The sequence below is a fragment of the Pseudophryne corroboree genome, chromosome 11 (genome assembly GCF_028390025.1).
Source record: "Pseudophryne corroboree isolate aPseCor3 chromosome 11, aPseCor3.hap2, whole genome shotgun sequence".
NCBI classification, from domain to species: domain Eukaryota; kingdom Metazoa; phylum Chordata; class Amphibia; order Anura; family Myobatrachidae; genus Pseudophryne; species Pseudophryne corroboree.
Window position 1 is genome coordinate 19,549,861 of NC_086454.1, and position 19,695 is coordinate 19,569,555.

General features: G+C 49.2%; 2 protein-coding genes across 2 annotated transcripts in view; one reads left to right on the plus strand and one right to left on the minus strand.

Moving 5' to 3' along the window:
- The window catches only part of SAAL1 (serum amyloid A like 1), a 129,667-nt gene that overhangs the window by 86,788 nt on the left and 23,184 nt on the right, over positions 1-19,695 (minus strand). The gene's annotated exons all lie outside the window — the stretch shown is intronic.
- LOC134970335 (serum amyloid A protein-like) lies at positions 1,391-19,156 on the plus strand. Its single transcript, XM_063946335.1, has 2 exons — positions 1,391-1,518; positions 18,874-19,156. Exons 1-2 carry the CDS (start codon positions 1,391-1,393, stop codon positions 19,016-19,018), a joined length of 273 nt encoding a protein of 90 aa, XP_063802405.1. The 3' UTR covers positions 19,019-19,156.

The following is a 19,695-nucleotide window of genomic DNA, read 5'->3' on the forward strand; positions in this document are numbered from 1 at the left end:
GTATATGATATATGTGAGCACTATGGTAAGTCAGACTCGGTATGTAACACATTCTCAGCCTACGACACCTAGACTATTAAACACATAGTTAAAAGGTATGCATATTTCTCAAGGGAATTTTAGAGAAATGATTTTCAGCAAAATCCATTACAGTATCATTAAACTGCAAAAGTTATGACTAAAACATTAGACTAAAATGAAAACGGAGATACACTGACTAAGGACCAGATGTACTAAGCCTTGAAATGTGATAAATTGCACAGTGATGAAGTACCAACCAGCTCCTGTCACTTTCTCAAACACAGTCTGTAACATGGCAGCTAGGAGCTGATTGGCTGGTACTTTATCAACATGAAATGTATCACTTTTCAAGGCTTAGTACATCTCCCCCAATATCTTCACTAAAACAAAGCAGCAAAAAAAAAAAAAAAAAAAAAAAAAAAAAAGAGACTAGAATGTGACTTTAAACCAACCACAATTTTAAGTAAGCAACTAAGACTAAAACCAAATTGAAAATTCTTGGCAAAATTGACAGTTACCATAGTTCACGGGGCTCCACAGCAGTTACGTTGCCTGTTATGGTTACACCTTTGCTTATATGTATACCCCGGCAGGGACCATACCCGGTTAACAATACAATACATAAAAAAGGTTTGGAGGGGTTACCATTCTGTCTCACGGTACACGGTAAGGACCAGACAACAACTAGAAGATGAATTTCTGTTTCTCTCCCTGCAGATCAGAGGAAAGCCACAGATTCCCAATGAAGGGCCCAGTCCTCCTGCTGGCGTTATCTCTGGCTGTGGCACAGGCGCAGTTCCAATGGGTATCAGACGCTGGCAGATTTTTAAAAGGGGCCGCTCTAGGTTTGTACTTGGTGAGATGTAATGGAACGTGTGCATCCCGTGTATGAGACGCCAAGCAAGTATTCTATAACGTTCTACAACCCTATGGCCACTAGGGGCGCTATTTCACCAGATTCCACAGCTGGGGATTTTTAATCGGCCATTGGCCAATTAAGCAGGATGACACAACCCATTCAAACAAGTGCAAATATGCAGAGGAATGGGGTTCTCTGTGCAGAAGGCTTTGCTGAATAATTAATACAACGACAAAGTCCTGTTCATAGACATAGGCATATATTCCCTTAAGTCAAAAATCTGTATCTTTGTATGTCTGGTAACCAATCAGATTCTGCCATTTTTCTACTGCAGTTTAGAGAATGAAAGTAAACAAGTGATTGGATGAGAAACACAAGACCACCTAGGACCGTTATAAATGATGAGAAAGTGAGCCACGCTGCCAGAGTGGACAGGGATAGATCTATAGGGGTACAGGGAAGGTATCGCTTTATAATTGCCTCTCCTGGTGTATTACAGGCTCGTGGGACATGGGCAGAGCTTACATGGATATGAGAGATGCCAACTACATAGGAGCCGACAAGTATTTCCACGCTCGGGGTAACTATGACGCTGCACAGAGAGGACCTGGCGGTCAGTGGGCAGCTAAGGTTATAAGGTAAGTAGTTCTGGACACAGTGTATACCGCCGTTATTACCGACGCAGTCCCCACCCTCCGATAACTGCATTTTCCTGCATAAGGCCTGCAGCTTATCAGAAATAACGAGATTTATGGTAAGAACTTACCGTTGTTAAATCTCTTTCTGCGAGGTACACTGAGCTCCACAAGGATTAACATCAGGGGGTGTAGAGTAGGAGCTTGATCCGAGGCACCAACAGGCTCAAAGCTTTGACTGTTCCCAAGATGCTCAGCGCCGCCTCCTCTATATCCCACCTCTGTGCACAGGAGCTCAGTTTCGTTAACCAGCCCAATGCAGTAGCAGGTACCAGAGACGACAATCGTTAGTAACCACAAACGCCACACACTCACTACAGGAGAGGGTGTCAGCGGCTAATGCCATACCAACCCAAAGAAGCTAAGTGCGTCAGGGTGGACGCCTTGTGGAGCCCAGTGTACCTCGCAGAAAGTTTTAACAAAGGTCAGTTCTTACCATATAACTCATTTTCTGCTGCGGGGTACACTGGGCTCCACAAGGATAGACATTGGGGATGTCCCAAAGCAGTTCCTTATGGGAGGGGACGCACTGTAGCGGGCACAAGAACCCGGCGTCCAAAGGAAGCATCCTGGGAGGCGGAAGTATCAAAGGCATAGAACCTTATGAACGTATTAACTGAGGACCACGTAGCCGCCTTGCACAATTGTTCAAGGGTCACACCACGGCGGGCTGCCCAAGAAGGTCCAACCGACCGAGTAGAATGGGCTTTGATGGTAGCAGGAGCTGGAAGGCCAGCCTGTACATAAGCATGTGCAATCACCATTCTAATCCATCTGGCCAAGGTCTGCTTGTTAGCAGGCCAGCCACGTGTGTGAAATCCGAACTGCACAAAGAGAGAGAGAGAGAGAGAGAGAGAAAATCAGACTTTCTAATGGAGGCAGTTCTCTTCACATAGATACGGAGAGCCCGTACCACATCCAAAGACCGCTCTTTGGAAGACAACTCAGGAGAACTAAAGGCCGGAACCACAATCTCCTGATTAAGGTGGAAGGAAGGCACCACCTTGGGTAGATAACCCGGACGCGTTCTAAGAACCGCCCGGTCACGGTGAAAAATCAGATAGGGGGACTTACAGGATAAGGCACCCAAGTCCGAAACCCTTCTAGCCGACGCGATAGCCAGCAAAAACAACCTTAAGGGAAAGCCACTTAAGGTCTGCAGACGCAAGAGTTTCAAACGGAGACTCTTGCAAGGCCTTCAGAACCACCGACAGATCCCAAGGGGCCACGGGTGGTACATAAGGAGGCTGAATCCGCAACACACCCTGAGTGAAAGCATGAACATCCGGAAGGGTAGCAATCTTTCTCTGAAACCAAACCGAGAAGGCACAAATGTGAACCTTGAGGGAGGCCAGACGAAGGCCTAAGTCCAGGCCCTTTTGTAGGAAGGCCAACAGTTTGACCGTACTAAACTTGAAAATGTCATGATTATGAGACGCGCACCAAATAAAGTAAGAATTCCAGACCCTATGGTAAATCCGAGCAGAAGCCGGCTTACGGGCCTTCAACATGGTTTGAATGACCGCCTCAGAAAAACCCTTGGCCCTCAAGACGGAAGCTTTAAGAGCCACGCTGTCAAAGCCAGACCGGCCAAGTCCTGGTAAACACAAGGCCCCTGAACGAGGAGGTCTGGTCGTTGTGGAAGTAGAAGGGGACGATCTAGCGAGAGGCCCTGTAGATTGGAGAACCAGTGCCGTCTGGGCTACGCTGGAGCGATCAGAAGTAGGATTCCTCCTTCTTGCTTGAACTTCCTTATTACTCTGGGCAGGAGTGACACCGGAGGGAACACGTATGGCAGTCGAAAGCTCCATAGAATTGCCAGAGCGTCCACGAACGCTGCTTGAGGATCCCTTGTCCTTGCTCCGAAGACCGGAACCTTGTGATTGTGTGGAGACGCCATCAGGTCCACATCTGGAAGGCCCACTTGTCCACGAGAAGTTGGAAAACCTCCGGATGGAGGCTCCACTCTCCGGCGTGTACATCTTGACGACTGAGAAAGTCCGCTTCCCAGTTTAGGACCCCCGGAATGAACACTGCGGATATGGCCGGCAGATGGCTTTCTGCCCACTGAAGAAGCTGTGATACTTCCCTCATTTCCATGCGGCTTCGAGTGCCGCCTTGATGATTGATGTACGCCACCGTGGTGGCGTTGTCCGATTGTACTTGAACAGGTCTGTTCTGTATCAAATGCTGGGCCAGGTTCAGTGCATTGAACACCGCCCACAGTTCCAGAATGTTTATCGGGAGTAGAGACTCCTCCTCGGTCCACGGACCCTGAAGGAAGTGTTGTTCCAAAACCGCGCCCCAACCTCTCAGACTGGCATCCGTCATCAGCAGAACCCAGTTGTATATCCAGAAGGGACAACCACTGCTCAATCGATGGTCCTGAAGCCACCAGCTCAGTGACAGACGGACCTCCAGAGACAAGGAGATCATTTGAGATCTGATCTGGGTAGGCAGGCCGTCCCACTTGGCAAGAATTAACTACTGCAGAGAGCGAGAATGGAAATGATCATACTCCACCATGTCGAAAGCTGAGACCATGAGACCTAGCATTTGCATTGCCGAATGTATCGACACTTGGAGATGAGATAGGAAGCATTGAATCCTGTCCTGAAGCTTCAGGACTTTCTCCGGAGACAAGAACAACCGCTGGTTGCGAGTGTCCAATAACGCTCCCAGGTACACCATGCTCCAAGCAGGAACCAGGGAAGATTTCTTCCAGTTGACTAGCCACCCGTGGGCTTTCATGAACTGGACAGTCAGATCTAGATGACGCAGGAAAACTTCTGGGGAATTCGCCAGGATCAACAAATCGTCCAGGTACGGCAGGATCCTGACCCCTTGATAGCGGAGTACCGTCGTCATTACCGCCATTACTTTGGTGAAAACTCGTGGAGCCATTGTCAAACCAAAATGTAACGCCCGAAATTGGTAATGAAGGTTGCCCACCGCAAACCTCAGGTACTGCTGATGTGACATTGCAATAGGAATATGCAGGTAGGCATCCTGTATGTCCAGGGATAAACTTATAATCCCCAGGTTCCAAGGCCAGCACAATAGAGCGCAGAGTTTCCATACGAAACTTGGAGACCCTCACATACTTGTTCAAGGACTTGAGATTGAGAATGGGCCGCGAGGACCAATTCGGTTTCGGGACTAGAAACAGCGGTGAATAGTACCCCATGCCTCTCTGAGCCAGAGGCACCTGTACTACCACTCCTGTGGTTAAGAGGGATTTACTACTGAATGAAGAGTGTTTGCCTTCAGCGGTTCCAAAGGGACGTCTGTCAGGCAAAATCAATGAGGGGGACGTTTCTTGAAGGATACGGCGTAACCTCGAGTGACGACTTTCCTTACCCAGGCATCTGAAGTGGTCTTCAACCATTCCTGGGCAAAACCTAGAAGCCAGCCACCCACCCTGGGATCCCCCAGGGGGAGGCCCGCCCAGTCATGCGGCAGGCTTGTCAGTTTTGGAAGCAGGCTGACGGGCAGCCCAGGCCCGCTTTGGTCTAGGCTTGGCAGATTCGAAAGTACGAGCTTGTTTCGGGTACGCCCGACCTTTTGCTATTCCTGGAGGACGAAAGGGCTGACAGAAAGTACTTTTAGCCTTCTGTGCAGAAGGAGCCGTACTTGGTAGGCAAGCTGTTTTAGCAGAAGCCAGGTCAGCCACAATCTTATTGAGGTCTTCTCCAAAAATAATGTCTCCCTTAAAAGGAAGCACCTCCAGGGTTTTCTTAGAACCTATATCCACCGACCAGGATCTCAACCAAAGGATACGTCGAGCCAAGATGGACGTAGTGGCAGCCTTGACCGCCAGCATCCCGGCATCGGAAGCAGCCTCCTTAAGGTAAAGAGAAGCCGTGGCAATATGAGACATTGTCTGGCATGATCAGAAGCGTTGGAAGGTAGCTCCGCCTCCAGTTCCTGAGCCCACACCTCAACATCTTCAGCAGCCCATGTTGCTGCAAATGGTTGGTCTACGCACAGCCCCCGTTAGGGTGTAAATCGCTTTCAAACAACCCTCCACAAGTCTATCCGTCGGTTCCTTCAGAGAGGTGACGGTAGTCACTGGCAGAGCTGAGGAAACTACCATGCGTGCAACATGAGAATCTACAGGCGGAGGAGTTTCCCAATTTTTACATAGCTCCGCAGAGAGAGGATAGCAAGCCAACAGTCTCTTATGCGGTGTGAATTTTGTTTCCGGATTTTCCCAGGATTCCTGACGTATGTCAGCCAAGTGTTGAGAATGAGGTAAAACTTGTTTAACCACATTCTTACGTTTAAATCTGTCCGGATTTTTAGAGACAGCCGCAGGCTCACGTTCATCAAAGACTTGAAGAATGAGCCCGATAGCCTCAATCAAATCAGGGACATCCACCAGTGACTTCCCTTCCCCATCAGTCAGTGTCTGTGGGGTCAGTATATGCACCATCCTCCTCAGAGGATGTGTCCGGAACAGCGGTGGATTGTGAGGAAGTAGCAGCCCGTTTAGAAGACGTCCTAGGGGGGGCGAGAGTGAGACTTATTTTTAATCAGCGATCGGTTCAAGTGCTGTAACTGAGATTAAATTTGATCTGCCCATGGCAGATTGACTGCAGGGACCATAAACTGCTGCACTGGCATAGGAGGTCCCACAGGGGGCGTAAGTTTTGTTACCAGCGTATTTAATAAAGTGGAGAAGGTAGAACAAGGTGGGTCTTTATTGGCCCCCAGTGCTACAGAGCCACTGGGAGGTAAGGAACCCCCAGAACCTGAACTCTAAGCTGCCATGTTTTCCTCAAAAATGTATGCAGCATCACCTCTATGCAATGTGGGAGAAGCCCCAGTTCCGTTGTAGCCGACATAACGGTAAGCTCAATAACAGGCAACCTAGTACAATATTAGCAGCAATATATCTAGCAAGAACTCCCAGTGTAGTGTCAGCACAAACCGGAAATCCAAGAGATATATGGTGACTATAAAACAGAGAAAAAATAAGATTTTACTTACCGGTAAATCTATTTCTCGTAGTCCGTAGTGGATGCTGGGGACTCCGTAAGGACCATGGGGAATAGACGGGCTCCGCAGGAGACATGGGCACTTTAAGAAAGAATTTAGATTCTGGTGTGCTCTGGCTCCTCCCTCTATGTCCCTCCTCCAGACCTCAGTTAGAGAAACTGTGCCCGGAAGAGCTGACAGTACAAGGAAAGGATTTTGGGAATCCAGGGTAAGACTCAAACCAGCCACACCAATCACACCGTATAACCTGTGATAACTTTACCCAGTTAACAGTATGAACAATAACAGAGCATCAGATAAACCCTGATGCAACTATAACATAACCCTTATTTAAGCAATAACTATATACAAGCATTGCAGAAGAAGTCCGCACTTGGGACGGGCGCCCAGCATCCACTACGGACTAAGAGAAATAGATTTACCGGTAAGTAAAATCTTATTTTCTCTAACGTCCTAGTGGATGCTGGGGACTCCGTAAGGACCATGGGGATTATACCAAAGCTCCGAAACGGGCGGGAGAGTGTGGATGACTCTGCAGCACCGAATGAGCAAACACAAGGTCCTCCTCAGCCAGGGTATCAAACTTGTAGAACTTTGCAAAGGTGTTTGAACCTGACCAAGTAGCCGCTCGGCAAAGCTGTAATGCCGAGACCCCTCGGGCAGCCGCCCAAGAAGAGCCCACCTTTCCTTGTGGAATGGGCCTTAACTGATTTAGGCAGCGGCAACCCAGCCGCAGAATGAACCTGCTGAATCGTGTTACAGATCCAGCGAGCAATAGTTTGCTTTGAAGCAGGCGCCCCAAGCTTGTTGGAAGCATACAGGATAAACAAAGATTCTGTTTTTCTGACCCTAGCCGTTCTGGCTACATAAACCTTCAAAGCCCTGACCACATCCAGTAACTCGGAATCCTCCAAGTCAGTAGTAGCCACAGGCACCACAATAGGTTGGTTTATATGAAAGGATGAAACCACTTTTGGCAGAAATTGTGGGCGGGTCCGCAATTCTGCTCTATCCGCATGGAAAACCAGATAAGGGCTTTGATGTGACAAAGCCGCCAATTCTGACACACGCCTAGCCGAAGCCAAGGCTAGTAGCATGACCACCTTCCACGTGAGATATTTAAATTCCACCGTCTTGAGTGGTTCAAACCAGTGTGATTTTAGGAACTGCAACACCACGTTCAGGTCCCATGGTGCCACAAAAGGAGGCTGGATGTGCAGCACTCCCTTTACAAAAGTCTGGACTTCTGGAAGAGAAGCCAATTCCTTCTGAAAAAATATTGACAGGGCCGAAATCTGTACCTTAACAGAGCCTAACTTCAGGCCCATATCCACTCCTGTCTGTAGGAAGTGGAGAAAACGACCCAGATGGAAATCTTCCGTAGGAGCATTCTTGGTTTCACACCAAGAGACATATTTCCGCCAGATACGGTGATAATGTTTTGCTGTCACCTCCTTCCTAGCCTTTATTAGAGTAGGTATGACCTCCTCCGGAATACCCTTCTCCGCTAGGATCCGGCGTTCAACCGCCATGCCGTCAAACGTAACCGCGGTAAGTCTTGGAACATGCAGGGCCCCTGCTGCAAGAGGTCCTCCCTTAGAGGAAGAGACCAAGGATCTTCTGTGAGCATCTCCTGAAGATCTGAGTACCAGGCCCTTCGAGGCCAGTCTGGAACAATGAATATTGTCTGTACTCTTTTTCGCCTTATGATCCTCAACACCTTTGTGATGAGAGGAAGAGGAGGAAACACGTAGACCGATTGGAACACCCATGGGGTTACCAGAGCGTCTACTGCTATTGCCTGAGGGTCCCGGGACCTGGCACAATACCTCTGAAGCTTCTTGTTGAGGCGTGACGCCATAATGTCTATTTGAGGAACTCCCCAAAGACCTGTTATCTCTGCAAAGACTTCTTGAAGAAGTCCCCACTCTCCTGGATGGAGATCGTGTCTGCTGAGGAAGTCTGCTTCCAAGTTGTCCACACCCGGAATGAAGACAGCTGACAGAGCGCTTACGTGATTTCCCGCCCAGCGAAGAATCCTGGTGGCTTCTGCCATCGCGACTCTGCTCCTTGTCCCGCCTTGGCGGTTCACATGAGCCATTGCTGTGACATTGTCTGATTGAATCAGCACCGGTAGGTTGCGAAGAAGACTCTCCGCTTGTCGAAGGCCATTGTATATGGCCCTTAATTCCAACACGTTGATGTGCAGGCAGGACTCCTGGCTTGCCTATAGTCCTTGAAAATTTCTTCCTTGGGTGACTGCTCCCCATCCTCGGAGGCTCGCGTCCGTGGTTACCAGAACCCAGTCCTGAATGCCGAACCTGCGGCCCTCTAGAAGGTGAGCACTTTGCAGCCACCATAGAAGAGACACCCTGGCCCTGGGGGACAGTGTTATTTTTTGATTTAATTGTAGATGGGACCCGGACCATTTGTCCAGAAGATCCCATTGAAACGTCCTCGCATGGAACCTGCCGAAGGGAATGGCCTCGTAGGCTGCTACCATTTCCCCCAGAACTCGAGTTCATTGATGAACTGACACTCTTTTTGGCTTTAGCAGGTCTCTGACCATGTTCTGGATGTCCTGGGCCTTCTCCAACGGGAGAAAAACCTTCTTTTGTTCCGTGTCCAGTATCATACCTAGGAACACTAGTCGAGTTGTTGGAACCAACTGTGACTTCGGTAGATTGAGAATCCAACCGTGTTCCTGGAGCACTCTCCGAGAGAGTGACACGTTTCTCAGTAATTGCTCTTTTGATCTCGCCTTTATCAGGAGATCGTCCAACAAGTATGGGATAATTGTGACTCCTTGCTTGCGCAGGACCACCATCATTTCCGCCATTATCTTGGTGAAAATCCTCGGCGCCGTGGAAAGCCCAAACGGCAACGTCTGAAACTGGTAATGACAATCCTGTACAGCGAATCTCAGGTACTCCTGATGAGAGGGATATATGGGAACATGCAGGTATGCATCCTTTATGTCCAGAGACACCATAAAATCCCCCCCTTCCAGGCTGGCTATTACCGCTCGGAGCGATTCCATCTTGAATTTGAATCTGTTTAAGTACAGGTTTAGGGATTTTAGATTTAAAATGGGTCTGACAGAGCCATCCGGCTTCGGGACCACAAAGAGGGTCGAATAGTACCCTTTTCCCTGTTGGTTCAGGGGAACCCTGATAGTTACATGCTGTTGACACAGCGTTTGAATTGCAGCTAACACTACATCCCTCTCTGGGGTGGAAGCTGATAAGGCCGACTTGAAAAATCGGCGTGGGGGCACCTCCTCGAATTCCAGTTTGTAGCCTTGGGAAACTATTTCCAACACCCAAGGATCCACGTCTGACCTGAACCAGACTTGGCTGAAGAGTCGAAGGCGTGACCCCACTGGTGCGGACTCCCGCAGGGGAGCCCCAGCGTCATGCAGTGGGTTTTGTAGAAGCCGGGGAGGACTTCTGTTCCTGGGCACCAGCCGAAGCAAGTGTTCTCTTTCCTCTACCCTTACCTCTGGCAAGGAAGGAGGAGCCCCGACCTCTTCTGGACTTTTGTGACCGAAAGGACTGCATCAGATATTGTGGAGTTTTCTTTTGCTGTTGGGGAATAAAAGGTAAAAATGTAGATTTACCCGCGGTAGCTGTGGAAACCAGGTCCGCGAGCCCATCCCCAAACAAGACGTCACCCTTATAGGGTAAAACCTCCATATGCTTTTTTGAATCAGCATCACCCGTCCATTGGCGGGTCCATAAGGATCTTCTCGCTGAAATAGCCATGGCATTGGCTCTGGAAACCAGCAACCCAATGTCCCTTTGAGCGTCTCTCATATACAAGACTGCGTCTTTAATATGGGCTAGAGTTAACAAAATAGTATCCCTGTCTAGGGTATCAAGGTCAGCCGACAGGGTATCTGTCAAGCTGCAACTGCGCTACATACCCATGCCGACGCAATTGCCGGGCTGAGTAAAGCCCCAGTATGTGAATAAATAGACTTTAATGTAGTCTCCTGCCTGCGGTCCGCAAGGTCCTTAAGGGCCGCTGTGTCTGGAGACGGCAGCGCCACTTTCTTGGACAGGCGTGTTAAAGCCTTGTACACAGAGGGAGAGGATTCCCAACGTACCCTGTCCTGTGTAGGGAAAGGGTATGCCATAATAATTCTTTTGGGAATCTGCAGTTTCTTATCTGGAGTCTCCCAAGCTTTTTCAAATAACTCATTAAGTTCATGAGACGGGGGGAAAGTTTATTATCTGTTTCTTTTCCTTAAACATGTGCACCCTCGTGTCGGGAACAGAGGGTTCATCAGCGATATGCAACACATCTCTTATTGCAATAATCATACACTGAATAGTCTTTGTCACCCTAGGGTGCAATCTAGCTTCATCATAGTCGACACTGGAATCAGAGTCCGTGTCAGTATCAGTGTCCACAATTTGTGACAAGGGACGCTTTTGAGACCCCGACGGGCCCTGTGAGTCGGTCCAATCCGAGGATTGACCCCCTGATGCCTCCCTGGATTCAGCTTTATCTAGCCTCTTATGTAAAGATGCCACACTTGCATTCAACATATGCCACATGTCCATCCATTCCTGCGTCGGGACTACCGACTGGGACACCACTCATCTGCTCCACCTCCTCCTTGGAGAAGCCTTCCACTTCAGACATGCCGACACGCACGTACCGACACCCCACACACACAGGGATATACCTAAAAGGGGACAAATCCCCAACCAGGCGCTTAGGAGAGACAGAGAGAGAGTATGCCAGCACACACCCAGCGCCAAACTGACACTGGAAATCCCAGACAGCGCTTTTATATTATATATAATGCCAATCTTCCCACTCACTGCTCCAATGTGCCCCCCTCCTCTTTTTTTCAGCCCTCTGACGGTGTTCAGCAGGGGAGAGTCCGGGGAGCCAGTTCTCTGCAGCCTCTGTGGAGAAAATGGTGCTGGTTAGTGCTGAGGGATCAAGCTCCGCCCCCCCCAGCGGAGGGCTTCGGTCCCTCTACAATTTTAATAAAATGGCGGGGGATCGTCTATTTGCTGCCTCCGCAGCTTAATGAGACCCTTTATTGCCCAAAACAAGGTTTATTGCTGCCCAGGGCGCCCCCCCCCTGCGCCCTGCACCCATCAGTGCCTTTTGTGTGTCTGTGTGTGGGAGCAATGGCGCGCAGCTTACCGCTGCGCGCTTTACCTCATGAAGATCTGAAGTCTTCTGCCGCCTTTGAATTCTTCTTGCTTCTCATACTCACCCGGCTTCTATCTTCCGGCTCTGTTAGGAGGACGGCGGCACGGCTCCGGGACGAACCCCAGGGTGAGACCTGTGTTCCGACTCCCTCTGGAGCTAATGGTGTCCAGTAGCCTAGAAGCAGTGCCCAACTTGACAAGCCAGCTCTGTTTCTCTCTCCTCAGTCCCACGATGCAGGGAGTCTGTTGCCAGCAGTGCTCCCTGAAAATAAAAAACCTAACAAAATTCTTTTACAAAGAAAACTCAGGAGAGCTCTCTGCAATGCACCCTATCTCCTCTGGGCACAAAATCTAACTGAGGTCTGGAGGAGGGGCATAGAGGGAGGAGCCAGTGCACACCCATACTAAAAGTTCTTTATAGGTGCCCATGTCTCCTGCGGAGCCCGTCTATACCCCATGGTCCTTACGGAGTCCGCAGCATCCTCTCGGACGTAAGAGAAATATATTTATATATTTATTTATATTACACACACATACAGTAGATTAAACAAAACACAGTAAATACTGGATGTATATCACAGGGTGTTTGTACCACACAACCCTGACTGTATGCACTCTTTCTTAATTAACACTGTCCACTGACAGGTAGAATACTTAAGTGTCATGTAAAGTCACAGCGTTGACGAGCAGGCGGCTTTACAGAGAAGGATTTGCCCAAGCAGTCCCAGGAACAGCGCAGCGCCGTGTAATGGCGGCTGACAGGGAGTGAGGGAGAGAAATGCAGCTCCAGGGTGGAAACATTTACCAAAATGGCGCCCTGGGGCTGGGGGAGGGGCTACAGATCAGGCCTTATCCCCCTGCTGGCTTCCCCACCGGGCTGCAATGAAACAGGTTTTAACAGAGACAAAAACCGCACCTGTGCCCTGTGTCCCGGAGGCTAGAAGAGCGGCTGCCCCATACAGTGTCCACGCCAGCACGCGCTGCCCGCCTCCCACAGCCGCGCCGGATTGCGATTAAAGCGGGCCAAAGAGACCCCTTACCTCCCCTTTTGAACGCGGCCACGCGATCCAGGAGACAGCGGCGAGTGTGTGACTAACCGAGAAGAACACCGGAGCCTCCGCTGTAGTTACCCAGCAACAAGGGCGCGGGTGTATACAGCGCCGATGGGGGAGTGATGGAGCTGCAGCAGGGGATGTCTGACTGACATCTAACACTGCTGCAGCCCTTGAAGTCTTCAATTATTCTTTTTCCCTCTGAAAAATAGCTTTTCTTAGGGCTGCAGGAGCAGCCCCCCTGTTGTATGCCTGCTAACTGCATGGCACCAACTTACATACTGAGCTCCTGTGCACGGAGGCGGAGTGATATAGGAGGCGGCGCTGTGCATTCTGGGAACAGTCAAAGCTTTGAGCCTGTTGGTGCCTCGGATCAAGATCCTACTCTACACCCCCCGATGTTAATCCTTGTGGAGCCCAGTGTACACCGCAGCTGAAATAGGGCTTCTAACTATGCACTGCTTACTTCTGTGCTTGACAGTCTTGTATTTAAATAATCAGGCATATTAGTTACAACATAAAACCTACGAAGGAAAAGCAGTGTCATTAGTCAAATCTGCTGGAGGGAGGTTTAAGTCAGTGGGGTAAATTTACTAAGATGGGAGTTCTATTTAAGATGGGATGTTGCCCATAGCAACCAATCAGAATCCAGGTATTACCTTCTACAAGTTGCTAGATAAATGAGAATTAGAATCTGACTGGTTGCTATGGGCAACATCCCTTCATCAATAGAACTCCCATCCCTTCATCAATAGAACTCCCATCTTACCCCAATAAATTAAAAGTTGTCTGAAGGTGGAGTACCGCTCTATGTCCTTCTGATCAACAACCAAGGCTCTTTATATACAAGTGGGAACTTCTCACTAAAACCATGTCTGGCTATTATCTACTAACACTGTGTATTACCAAGCAGAACAATACACATGAAATACAATGGTCTATCTCTCCAGCATGGCATCCGGTCTATAGATCTATACTAAAAAATAAGAATTTACTTACCGATAATTCTATTTCTCGGAGTCCGTAGTGGATGCTGGGGTTCCTGAAAGGACCATGGGGAATAGCGGCTCCGCAGGAGACAGGGCACAAAAAGTAAAGCTTTAGGATCAGGTGGTGTGCACTGGCTCCTCCCCCTATGACCCTCCTCCAAGCCAGTTAGGTACTGTGCCCGGACGAGCGTACACAATAAGGGAGGAATTTTGAATCCCGGGTAAGACTCATACCAGCCACACCAATCACACCGTACAACTTGTGATCTAAACCCAGTTAACAGTATGATAACAGCGGAGCCTCTAAAAAGATGGCTCACAACAATAATAACCCGATTTTTGTAACTATGTACAAGTATTGCAGATAATCCGCACTTGGGATGGGCGCCCAGCATCCACTACGGACTCCGAGAAATAGAATTATCGGTAAGTAAATTCTTATTTTCTCTATCGTCCTAGTGGATGCTGGGGTTCCTGAAAGGACCATGGGGATTATACCAAAGCTCCCAAACGGGCGGGAGAGTGCGGATGACTCTGCAGCACCGAATGAGAGAACTCCAGGTCCTCTTTTGCCAGGATATCAAATTTGTAGAATTTTACAAACGTGTTCTCCCCTGACCACGTAGCTGCTCGGCAGAGTTGTAATGCCGAGACCTCTCGGGCAGCCGCCCAAGATGAGCCCACCTTCCTTGTGGAATGGGCCTTAACCGATTTAGACTGTGGCAGGCCTGCCTCAGAATGTGCAAGTTGAATTGTGTTACAAATCCAACGAGCAATCGCCTGCTTAGAAGCAGGCGCACCCAACTTGTCGGGTGCATACAGTATAAACAGCGAGTCAGATTTTCTGACTCCAGCTGTCCTGGAACATATTTTCAGGGCCCTGACAACTTCTAGCAACTTGGAGTCCTCCAAGTCCCTAGTAGGTGCAAGGCACCACAATAAGCTGGTTCAGGTGAAACACTGACACCACCTTAGGGAGAGAACTGGGGACGAGTCCGCAGCTCTGCCCTGTCCGAATGGACAAACAGATATGGGCTTTTTTGAGAAAAAACCACCAATTTGACACTCGCCTGGTCCAGGCCAGGGCCAAGAGCATGGTCACTTTTTATGTGAGATGCTTCAAATCCACATATTTGACTGGTTTTAAACCAATGTGATTTGAGGAATCCCAGAACTACGTTGAGATCCCACAGTGCCACTGGAGGCACAAAAAAGGGGTTTGTATATGCAATACTCCCTTGACAAACTTCTGGACTTCAGGAACTGAAACCAATTCTTTCTGGAAGAAAATTTACAGGGCCGAATTTGAACCTTAATGGACCCCAATTTGAGGCCCATAGACACTCCTGTTTGCAGGAAATGCAGGAAACGACCGAGTTGAAATTTCTTTGTGGGGCCTTCCTGGCCTCACACCACGCAACATATTTTCGCCACACGTGGTGATAATGTTGTGCGGTCACCTCCTTTCTGGCTTTGACCAGGGTAGGAATGACCTCTTCCGGAATGCCTTTTTTCCCTTAGGATCCGGCTTTCCATCGCCATGCCGACAAACGCAGCTGCGGTAAGTCTTGGAACAGACATGGTACTTGCTGAAGCAAGTCCCTTCTTAGCGGCAGAGGCCATAAGACCTCTGTAAGCATCTCTTGAAGTTCCGGGTACCAAGTCTTTCTTGGCCAATCCGGAGCCATGAGTATAGTTCTTACTCCTCTACGTCTTATAATTCTCAGCACCTTAGGTATGAGAAGCAGAGGAGGGAACACATACACCGACTGGTACACCCACGGTGTTACCAGAACGTCCACATCTATTGCCTGAGGGTCTCTTGACCTGGCGCAATACCTGTCCCGTTTTTTGTTCAGACGGGACGCCATCATGTCCACCTTTGGTATTTCCCAACGGTTTACAATCATGTGGAAAAAACTTCTCAATGAAGTTTCCACTCTCCCGGGTGGAGGTCGTGCTGAGGAAGTCTGCTTCCCAGTTTCCATTCCCGGGATGAAAAACTGCTGACAGTGTTATCACATGATTTTCCGCCCAGCGAAAAGTCCTTGCAGTTTCTGCCATTGCCCTCCTGCTTCTTGTGTCGCCCTGTCTGTTTACGTGGGCGACTGCCGTGATGTTTTTCCCACTGGATCAATACCGGCTGACCTTGAAGCAGAGGTCTTGCTAAGCTTAGAGCATTATAAATTTACCCTTAGCTCCAGTATATTTATGTGGAGAAAAGTCTCCATACTTGATCACACTCCCTGGAAATTTTTTCCTTGTGTGACTGCTCCCCAGCCTCTCAGGCTGGGCTCCGTGGTTACCAGCATCCAATCCTGAATGCCGAATCTGCTGCCCTCTAGAAGATGAGCACTCTATAACCACCACAGGAGAGACACCCTTGTCCTTGGATATTGGGTTATCCGCTGATGCATCTGAAGATGCGATCCGGACCATTTGTCCAGCAGATCCCACTGAAAAGTTCTTACGTGAAATCTGCCGAATGGAATTGCTTCGTAGGAAGCCACCATTTTTACCAGGACCCTTGTGCAATGATGCACTGTTTTTAGGAGGTTCCTGACTTGCTCGGATAACTCCCTGGCTTTCTCTTCCGGGAGAAACACCTTTTTCTGGACTGTGTCCAGAATCATCCCTAGGCACAGCAGACGTGTCGTCGGGATCAGCTGCGATTTTGGAATATTTAGAATCCACCCGTGCTGATTGTAGCAGTATCCGAGATAGTGCTACTCCGACCTCCAACTGTTCCCTGGACTATGCCCCTATCAGGAGATCGTCCAAGTAAGGGATAATTAAGACGCCTTTTCTTCGAAGAAGAATCATCAATTCGGCCATTACCTTGGTAAAGACCCCAGGGTGCCGTGGACAATCCAAACGGCAGCGTCTGAAACTGATAGTGACAGTTCTGCACCACGAACCTGTCAAGGGTATCAATATTTTTAGTCAGGGAATCCGACCAAGCCACCTTAGCTCTGCACATCCAGGCTGAGGCGATCGCTGGCCGCAGTATAACACCAGTATGTGTGTATATACTTTTTATTATATTTTCCAGCCTTGTCAGCTGGTCCTTGAGGACGGCCCTATCTATAGACGGTACCGCCACTTGTTTTGATAAGCGTGTGAGCGCCTTATCCACCTTAAAGGGTGTTTCCCAACGCGCCCTAACTTCTGGCGGGAAAGGGTATACCGCCCATAATTTTCTATCGGGGGGAACCCACGCATCATCACACACTTTATTTAATTTATCTGATTCAGGAAAAACTATGGTAGTTTTTTCACATCCCACATAATACCCTCTTTTGTGGTACTTGTAGTATCAGAAATACGTAACACCTCCTTCATTGCCTTTAACGTGTGGCCCTAATAAGGAATACGTTTGTTTATTCACCGTCGACACTGGATTCAGTGTCCCTGTCTGTGTCTGTGTCGACCGACTAAAGTAAACGGGCGTTCTAAAACCCTTGACGGTGTTTTTGAGACGTCTGGACCGTACTAATTGTTTGTCGGCCGTCTCATGTCGTCAACCGACCTTGCAGCGTGTTGACATTATCACGTAATTTCCTAAATAAGCCATCCATTCCGGTGTCGACTCCCTAGAGAGTGACATCACCATTACAGGCAATTGCTCCGCCTCCTCACCAACATCGTCCTCCTACCTGTCGACACACACGTACCGACACACAGCACACACACAGGGAATGCTCTGATAGAGGACAGGACCCACTAGCCCTTTGGAGAGACAGAGGGAGAGTTTGCCAGCACACACCAAAAACGCTATAATTATATAGGGACAACCTTATATAAGTGTTTTCCCTTATAGCATCTTAATATATATATATAAGCATATCGCCAAATTAGTGCCCCCCCTCTCTGTTTTAACCCTGTTTCTGTAGTGCAGTGCAGGGGAGAGCCTGGGAGCCTTCCCTCCAGCCTTTCTGTGAGGGAAAATGGCGCTGTGTGCTGAGGAGATAGGCCCCGCCCCTTTTTCGGCGGCCTCGTCTCCCGCTCTTAACGGATTCTGGCAGGGGTTAAATATCTCCATATAGCCTCCGGAGGCTATATGTGAGGTATTTTTAGCCAAAATAGGTATTCATTTGCCTCCCAGGGCGCCCCCCTCCCAGCGCCCTGCACCCTCAGTGACTGCCGTGTGAAGTGTGCTGAGAGGAAAATGGCGCACAGCTGCAGTGCTGTGCGCTACCTTTAGAAGACTGAGGAGTCTTCTGCCGCCGATTCTGGACCTCTTCTTACTTCAGCATCTGCAAGGGGGCCGGCGGCAAGGCTCCGGTGACCATCCAGGCTGTACCTGTGATCGTCCCTCTGGAGCTGATGTCCAGCAGCCAAGAAGCCAATCCATCCTGCACGCAGGTGAGTTCACTTCTTCTCCCCTAAGTCCCTCGTTGCAGTGATCCTGTTGCCAGCAGGACTCACTGTAAAATAAAAAACCTAAGCTAAACTTTCCTAAGCAGCTCTTTAGGAGAGCCACCTAGATTGCACCCTTCTCGGCCGGGCACAAAAATCTAACTGGCTTGGAGGAGGGTCATAGGGGGAGGAGCCAGTGCACACCACCTGATCCTAAAGCTTTACTTTTTGTGCCCTGTCTCCTGCGGAGCCGCTATTCCCCATGGTCCTTTCAGGAACCCCAGCATCCACTAGGACGATAGAGAAAGGCCTATAGTGAATAGGTCGACCAGTAACTGTCGACTTGCATCATGTTGTCATGGTCAAAAGCACGACATACACACTGTCAACACAGCATGGTGACCATTTCCACGTTGACCTGTCAACCTAATGCAAGTCTACCATTAGTGATCGCCCTACTGACTGTAGATTCTAATGATGCACATCTCTGCAGCAGGTTTTCCCTCGTTAGTGTATAGCGTGTCGTCAGGAGGAACGGGCCTCTCTGAGCACAGTATGACTGACAGCCTTGCCAGACCATTTAAAAGGTATTATAATGGATCGCTAATACCAGTGGGTATTACAGTATATAAAATCTACAATATACAGGGTTCCCAAAAAAATTAGAACAAAGTGCCTCAAAAACCATCATGCACTCATTGCGCACGTCTCATCTGTTCCCAGTAACGCCAGAGAATTCGGCCAGATGGCTGGAAGCAGCGGGAGAGGAAGAGAAGACAGTCTGGCCGATCAGAGAGCAAACGAGTGGGGGCGAAGCGGAAAAGACCCAAACCACTTCCGTCCTAATGGTCTGCCTAAAAAATACTAGCCCCCACATCCTCCAATCAGAGAACACGCGGAGGACGACGCCTACAGAATGAGCCGCAACTACACGTACAGGAAATATCATAGCCGTTAAATGTATGACAATAAAATGTGTAATTATAATAATGGAGGACGATGTAAAGGATGGTCTATGAGCACACACATGTAATGGAAGCTTGTTACATCTATTATAATAATGTCCACATTGTCTAATCGCCATTTAAAATAAACTATTAATAGTAAATAACAGAGTGGATGATCAATGGTAGCATTGGTGCCCTGTCAGCCAGCGGCACTGCGTCTCCCCATCACCGGGTGCAGACAGACTATACCTACTGACATGCATTGGTGTCACCTAGCGGCACTGCGTCTCCCCATCACCGGGTGCAGACAGACTATACCTACTGACATGCACTGGTGTCCTGTCACCCAGCGGCACTGCGTCTCCCCATCACCGGGTGCAGACAGACTATACCTACTGACATGCATTGGTGTCCTGTCACCCAGCGGCACTGCGTCTCCCCATCACCGGGTGCAGACAGACTATACCTACTGACATGCATGGGTGTCCTGTCACCTAGCGGCACTGCGTCTCCCCATCACCGGGTGCAGACAGACTATACCTACTGACATGCATTGGTGTCCTGTCACCTAGCGGCACTGCGTCTCCCCATCACCGGG